Source organism: Cervus canadensis, chromosome 3 (assembly GCF_019320065.1).
Source record: "Cervus canadensis isolate Bull #8, Minnesota chromosome 3, ASM1932006v1, whole genome shotgun sequence".
In the NCBI taxonomy this organism is placed as follows: Eukaryota; Metazoa; Chordata; class Mammalia; order Artiodactyla; family Cervidae; genus Cervus; species Cervus canadensis.
In genome coordinates, this window is record NC_057388.1 from 103,104,548 (window position 1) to 103,112,047 (window position 7,500).

General features: G+C 63.7%; 1 protein-coding gene across 1 annotated transcript in view; it reads left to right on the top strand.

Annotated features, from left to right (window-relative positions):
- The first annotated feature begins 159 nt into the window (after positions 1–159).
- The window catches only part of LOC122437898 (translation initiation factor IF-2-like), a 10,638-nt gene continuing 3,297 nt past the window's right edge, over positions 160–7,500 (top strand). Inside the window, exons 1-3 of the mRNA XM_043462375.1 lie at positions 160–166; positions 211–374; positions 465–1,062. Coding sequence (XP_043318310.1) covers positions 160–166; positions 211–374; positions 465–1,062 — 769 coding nt within the window. The remainder of the gene's footprint in view (positions 167–210; positions 375–464; positions 1,063–7,500) is intronic.

Genomic DNA, 7,500 nt, shown 5'->3' on the forward strand with positions numbered 1-7,500 from the left:
GCCCTCCGAGACGCGACCTCAGATCAGACGTGGCGACCCGCTGAATTTAAGCATATTAGTCAGCGGAGGAAAAGAAACTAACCAGGATTCCCTCAGTAACGGCGAGTGAACAGGGAAGAGCCCAGCGCCGAACCCCCGCCCCGCGGTGGGGCGCGGGACATGTGGCGTACGGAAGACCCACTCCCCGGCGCCGCTCGTGGGGGGCCCAAGTCCTTCTGATCGAGGCCCAGCCCGTGGACGGTGTGAGGCCGGTAGCGGCCCCCGGCGCGCCGGGCCCGGGTCTTCCCGGAGTCGGGTTGCTTGGGAATGCAGCCCAAAGCGGGTGGCAAACTCCATCTAAGGCTAAATACCGGCACGAGACCGATAGTCAACAAGTACCGTAAGGGAAAGTTGAAAAGAACTTTGAAGAGAGAGTTCAAGAGGGCGTGAAACCGTTAAGAGGTAAACGGGTGGGGTCCGCGCAGTCCGCCCGGAGGATTCAACCCGGCGGCGGGTCCGGCCGTGCCGGCGGCCCGGCTGATCTTTCCCGCTCCCCGTTCCTCCCGACCCCTCCACCCGCCCTCCCTCCGCCCCTCGCCGCTCGTCCCTCCGTCTCCGGGCGGAGGTGGGCGGCGGGGGGGTCGCGGGGGTGGGCGGGCGGGGCCGGGGGTGGGGTCGGCGGGGGACCGGCCCCCGGCCGGCGACCGGGCGCCGCCGGGCGCATTTCCACCGCGGCGGTGCGCCGCGACCGGCTCCGGGACGGCTGGGAAGGCCGGCGGGGAAGGTGGCTCGGGGGGGCCCCGCCGTCGTCACCGCGGCGGCGGGTCCACCCTCCCCGAGTGTTACAGCCCCCCGGCAGCAGCGCTCGCCGAATCCCGGGGCCGAGGGAGCCAGACCTGTCGCCGCGCTCTCCCCCCTCCCGGCGCTCTCCCCCGCGGGGGCGCTCCCGCGAGGGGGCGTTCCCCGCGCGGGCGCGCCGGTGTCCACCCGCCCCGGCCTCGGCCGGGGTCGGGGAGTCTGGGGGGGCGGGGCCGCCCCTCCCACGGCGCGACCGCTCTCCCACCCCGGCCCGCCTCCAACCGGGTGGGTCGGGGCGGGGCGGACTGTCCCCAGTGCGCCCCGGGCGGGTCGCGCCGTCGGGCCCGGGGGGGTTTCTCGGTCACGCCCGTCGGCGAAGCGAGCGCACGGGGTCAGCGGCGATGTCGGCCACCCACCCGACCCGTCTTGAAACACGGACCAAGGAGTCTAACACGTGCGCGAGCCGCCGGCGGGCCGGGGTGTTGGTGGTGGTCCGTGCCACCCTCGCTCTTTTCCCTCCGCGGGCTCTGCCTCTCCCCCGGGGCGGTCGAGGGGCCGCCGTCCTCCACGGAGCTTGGGGGATGGGGGGGAGCGGGTCGAGGAGAGGGAGAAGAGGGGGGCGCCCCTGACGGCGCCTCCCGGCCCCGGGCTGCTGCGCCCTCCTCCGCTTCCCCGCCGCGGGCCCTGGCCCCGCGGGCTGGGACGGGGGACGGGGAGAGAGGCGTGGCGCGGACGAGAGTCCGGGGGCGCCGCAGGGCGGCCCCGTCGTCCCCTTCCCCAGGGGGGGCGAGCGGGGCCGGGGGGCTGGTGGCGCGCGCCTGTGGCGGCTGCCACCTCCGTGCGCGCACGTGTCCCTTCCCTCTGGCCCTGGGGGGCAGGGAGAGGGAAGATGACGGCACGTGGGTACTCGCGGGGCCCTTGCGCTCTTTCCTTCCCACTGCCGTGGTAAGGGTCGACCAGCCGGCCGGGGCCCCACTTGGGCTCTGGGCCGAGGGAGGTCCGCGTCGACCAGCCGGCCGGGGCCCCACTTGGGCTCTGGGCCGAGGGAGCTCCGCGTCGACCAGCCGGCCGAGGCCCGCTTGGGCGCCGCGCCGAGGGAGCTCCGGGTCGACCAGCCGGCCGGGACGCACTTGGCCTCTGGGGCGAGGGAGCTCCGGGCCGACCAGCCGGCCGGGACGCACTTGGCCTCTGGGCCGAGGGAGCTCCGGGTCGACCAGCCGGCCGGGGCGCACTTGGCCTCTGGGCCGAGGGAGCTCCGGGTCGACCAGCCGGCCGGGGTCCGCTTGGCCTCTGGGCCGAGGGAGCTCCGGGTCGAGGGAGCGGCGGGTCGACCAGCTGGCCCGGCTTTGCTTGGCTTCGTCCCAATGGACTCTTCTCTGGTCTTGTGTTCCCGGGCCGAATTGACCTCGGCGGCCGGAGTCGTCAGTACGACCCGTTCCCTGGCTTTTGCGTTTTCTTTTTAAGATGCGTTGAGTTTTTTCATTGCGGTTATGTGGGTGATGGGTGTGTGCCTTTCCTTTTCGTTTCACTGCCATAATACGGAGGGGTACTTTCAACATGGAGGGTGTGTGCGTGTGCGTGTGCGTGTGCGTGTGTGCGTGCGTGCGTGCGTGCGTGTGTAGGGGTACTTTCAACATGAAGGGGTGTGTGTGTGTGTGTGTGTGTGTGTGTGTGTGTACATGGTATGTGCGTCTTTCGTTTCTCCTGTTGCTGTACGGTGCTTTTCCCAAAAGAGCCGTCGTCGGGGTCACAAAAGGGGTTTCTCCTGGTATGCTGAAAGGTGGGGATAGGGACGGGGGTGGTGGCGTGTGTGGCGTGGCCCACTTGGACGCCGGGCCGCCAGAGCTCCGGGCCGACCACCGGGCCGGGGCCCACTTGGGCGCCGTGCCGAGAGAGCTCCGGGTCGACCAGCCGGCCGCGGCCCACTTGGGCGCCGCGCCGAGGGAGCTCCGGGTCGAGGAGGCGGCGGGTCGACCAGCTGGCCCGGCTTTGCCTGGCTTCGTCCCCATGGGTTGTTGTATGGTTTTGTGTTCCCGGGCCAAATTGACCTCGGCGGGCAGAGTCGCCAGTACGACCCGTTCCCTGGCTTTTGCGTTTTCTTTTTAAGATGCGTTGAGTTTTTTCATTGCGGTTATGTGGGTGATGGGTGTGTGCCTTTCCTCTTCGTTTCACTGCCATAATACGGAGGGGTACTTTCACCATGAAGGGGGGGGGTGTATGTGTGTGTCTGTGTGTGCGCGCCTTTTGTTTCGCACACACCATGCACGCACGCGCACACACACACAGGGGTACCTTCAACATGAAGGGGTGTGTGTGTGTGTGTGTGTACATGGTGTGTGCGTCTTTTGTTTGTCCTGTTGCTGTACGGTGCTTTTCCCAAAAGAGCCGCCATCGGGGTCACAAAGGGGGTTTCTCCTGGTATGTTGAAAGGTGGTGATAGGGACGGGGGTGATGGCGTGTGTGGCGTGGCCCACTTGGACGCCGGGCCGCCGGAGCTCCGGGTCGACCAGCCGGCCGCGGCCCACTTGGCCTCCGGGCCGAGGGAGCGGCGGGTCGACCAGCTGGCCCGGCTTTGCTTGGCTTCGGCTCAATGGGCTGTTGTATGACCTTGCGTTCCCGGGTCGCATTGACTTTGGCGGCCGGAGTCGCCGGTACGACCCGTTCTCTGGCATTTGCGTTTTCTTTTTAAGATGCGTTGAGTTTTTTCATTGCGGTTATGTGGGTGATGGGTGTGTGCCTTTCCTTTTTGTTTCACTGCCATAATATGGAGGGGTACTTTCAACATGAAGGGGGGTGTATGTGTGTGTGTGCGCGCGCGCGCGCGCGCATGGGGTGTGCGTCTTTTGTTTTGCACACACCATGCACGCACGCGCGCACACACACACACACACACACGCACACACACACACAGGGGTACCTTCAACATGAAGGGGTGTGTGTGTGTGCGTGTGCGTGTGTGTGTGCGCGCACATGGTGTGTGCGTCTTTTGTTTGTGCTGTTGCTGTACGGTGCTTTTCCCAAAAGAGCCGTCGTCGGGGTCACAAAAGGGGTTTCTCCTGGTACGTGGAAAGGGGGTGATAGGGACCGGGGTGATGGCGTGTGTGGCGTGTGTGGCGTGGCTCACTTGGACGCCGGGCCGCCGGAGCTCCGGGTCGACCAGCGGGCCGGGGCCCCACTTGGCCTCTGGGCCGAGGGAGCGGCGGGTCGACCAGCTGGCCCGGCTTTTCTTGGCTTTGTCGTAATGGGCTGTTGTATGGCCTTGCGTTCCCGGGTCGCATTGACCTTGGCGGCCGGAGTCGCCAGTACGACCCGTTCTCTGGCATTTGCGTTTTCTTTTTAAGATGCGTTGAGTTTTTTCATTGCGGTTATGTGGGTGATGGGTGTGTGCCTTTCCTTTTTGTTTCACTGCCATAATATGGAGGGGTACTTTCAACATGAGGGGGGGTGTATGTGTGTGTGTGCGCGCGCGCGCGCGCGCATGGGGTGTGCGTCTTTTGTTTTGCACACACCATGCACGCACGCGCGCACACACACACACACACACACGCACACACACACACAGGGGTACCTTCAACATGAAGGTGTGTGTGTGTGTGCGTGTGCGTGTGTGTGTGCGCGCACATGGTGTGTGCGTCTTTTGTTTGTGCTGTTGCTGTACGGTGCTTTTCCCAAAAGAGCCGTCGTCGGGGTCACAAAAGGGGTTTCTCCTGGTACGTGGAAAGGGGGTGATAGGGACCGGGGTGATGGCGGGTGTGGCGTGTGTGGCGTGGCCCACTTGGACGCCGGGCCGCCGGAGCTCCGGGTCGACCAGCGGGCCGGGGCCCCACTTGGCCTCTGGGCCGAGGGAGCGGCGGGTCGACCAGCTGGCCCGGCTTTGCTTGGCTTTGTCGCAATGGGCTGTTGTATGGCCTTGTGTTCCCGGGTCGCATTGACCTTGGCGGCCGGAGTCGCCAGTACGACCCGTTCTCTGGCATTTGCGTTTTCTTTTTAAGATGCGTTGAGTTTTCTCGTTGCGGTTATGTGGGTGATGGGTGTGTTCCTTTCCTTTTTGTTTCACTGCCATAATACGGAGGGGTACTTTCAACATGAAGGGGTGGGGGGGTGTGCATGTTGTGTGCGTCTTTTGTTTTGCACACACCATGCGCGCACACACACACACAGGGGTACCTTCAATATGAAGGGGTGTGTGTGTGTGTGTGTGTGTGTGTGTGTGTGTGCGCGCGCGCGCGTGCGTGCGTGCGCGCGTCTTTTGTTTGTCCTGTTGCTGTACGGGGCTTTTCCCAAAAGAGCCGTCGTCGGGGTCACAAAAGGTGTTTCTCCTGGTATGCTGAAAGGTGGTGACAGGGACCGGGGTGACGGCGAGGTATTTCTCGGCGCGGGTGCTCGCGCCGCCTGACATTGGCCTGCGGCCCCCCTCTGATGGGAGAGCATTCCGCTGCCCCGTGGGTGGGAAGTCAAGAATCTTTCTCCCTCCCGTCCCCTCTCCTCCCGTCCGTCCGGTCGTCGTACCTCACCCAGGGACTTTCTGCAGAAGTGTTGTCGCGTCCCGTTCTCCTGTCCGCGTCGGGGACTGAGCGTAGAAATGCGCACTAGGACGGACCCTGTCTGGCAATGAGTCCCCGCCGGTCGCCCCCGGAGCTCCCGTGCTGCGGCCGCCGGCTCTCTCGACAGCTGCCTGTCAGTTGCTCTTTTAGATGGTCCGGCGGGGGGCGGGCCGCCGGGCCGCCCGCCCCAACTCTTGAATGAATGCCCTCGGGCTGTGGAAGGAGGCTGCGTGGGAGGGGCACCTTGGGCCAGAGGTCACGGGGGAGGGTGGACGGCTAGCCAGTTCAAGAAACTTGCTTGATTGGGGGAGCAGGTGTTTGGACTCAAGTGGAATGGGCTTTTCCTCCTTTTTGGCCTTGTCACTTGGCATGGGGGGGATCTCCCTTCTCCCGCCAAGAGTTTCAAACAAAGACACGAGAGATCACCCGGATCCCCGCACTCCGGTCAGGTTCAGAGCCAGAACGGCAAGGATCGAAGCTCTCCTGGTGACACCCAACCGCCTGCCCGCCAACTCGGAACACACTCCCCGGTCTGCCTGCCAAAGACAAGTGGCTGGATGGTGTTTGAGGGGAGGGTGGCAGATTCACGTTTCATGGGAGTGGTCTGGATCAACGGAGGTGATGAGCTCAGAAAAACACAAGCCCAGCCAAATGTTCAGGAGGGTGTCCATGCGTGTTGGTTGTTTTTGGCCTGACTCTGTGTCCCTGACCGCACCACCCAAAGGCACGCATCCCCGATTCTGTCTCTGTGTGTGTGTGTCTGTCTGTCTGTCTGTCTGTCTGTCTCTCTCTCTCTCTCTCTCTCTCTCTCTCTCTGACTGTGTTGTCCTTTGCATGACTGTGTGTGTGTCTGCCCCCGCGCGCCCCACACACACACACCTGGCACCCGTACACAACACACACACACGCCCCCGCACACCACACAAGCAACACATTGTGCACACCACAGACACACCCCACGCGTGACCCCCACACACAGCGGCCCCACACCACCCACGTCGCACACCACCCACCCCACCCCTCTCTGCTGTCCTTTCTGTGCGGCTAGGGGCAGAGTGTGGGGTGTGTGGGAGATATTCGTGGGGTGTCTGGGGTGTGCCTGTCACTGGTGCGGGTGGGAGGGGCCGTGGGCAGATACACACACACACACACACACACCCTCTGACTGGGTTGTCCTTTGCCTGGGTGTGTCTCTGCCCGCCCCTTCTCGCACCCTCAGGCACACACCCACAGGCATACCCCACACACCCTGCCCCCCCCACACACACACACCAACCCCCCACACACACACATACTCTCTGTGTTGTCCGTGGTGGGTGGGGGAGTGTGTGGCCGGGGCGTGAGCGAGTGGGGCGTGTGTGGCTATGCAGAGACACAGCCAGGCAAAGGACAACACAAGTAAGTGGGGCGTGCGTGAGTGTGTGTGTGTGTGTGGCTGTGTCTCTCTGCCCGCCCCGTCTCACTCGCACCACCCTGAGGCACACCCCCACACACCCCACACATACCCTCACACACCCCACCCCCACATACCACACACACACCCACAACACAGCACAGTGCCCCCACACACGCAACACCTGTGCATGCCACAGACACGCCACGCCACACCACACCACACCCACTGTGTGTGTGTGTGTGTGTGTGTGTGTGTGTGCTCCTGTTCCTCGTTTGCTTTCTCCTTCCCTTCCTCGTCGTCCCTCTGCCCCTCCCCTCCCTCCCTCCACCTTCACAGGACAGGAGTGCCTTTAGATGAGTTAATACACCCTTGACATGATTCCTACAGTCTGACCTGTCCCTCGCTGCAGACGAGCAAACCGACAACAACTGAAAGCAATGGTGTTTGCCACTTGGGGCATACCTTCCACAGGCTCCAGTGATTGACACGCCACCCACTTCCCCGAGCCAATCCTAGGAGCCTTCACCCAAGGCTCTTGCAGACATTCTTCACATCTGTCAGTCCTTCCAAGTCACCCGCCATCATCAGGCGAGGTGTAGAAAAAAAAAAAAAAAACTGGAGGAATGACTTCTTCCATGGGGTGGGAGGAAATGAGGAAGGAGTAGGATGCTAAAGGTGGGATGCCTGACTTCTTGACGAAGCGAGGATCGATGGGGGTGGGGGTGGGAAGAGGGGCAGGACTGTCAACTTAGGAGGTCCGGTTAACACGTTGCACATATAAAT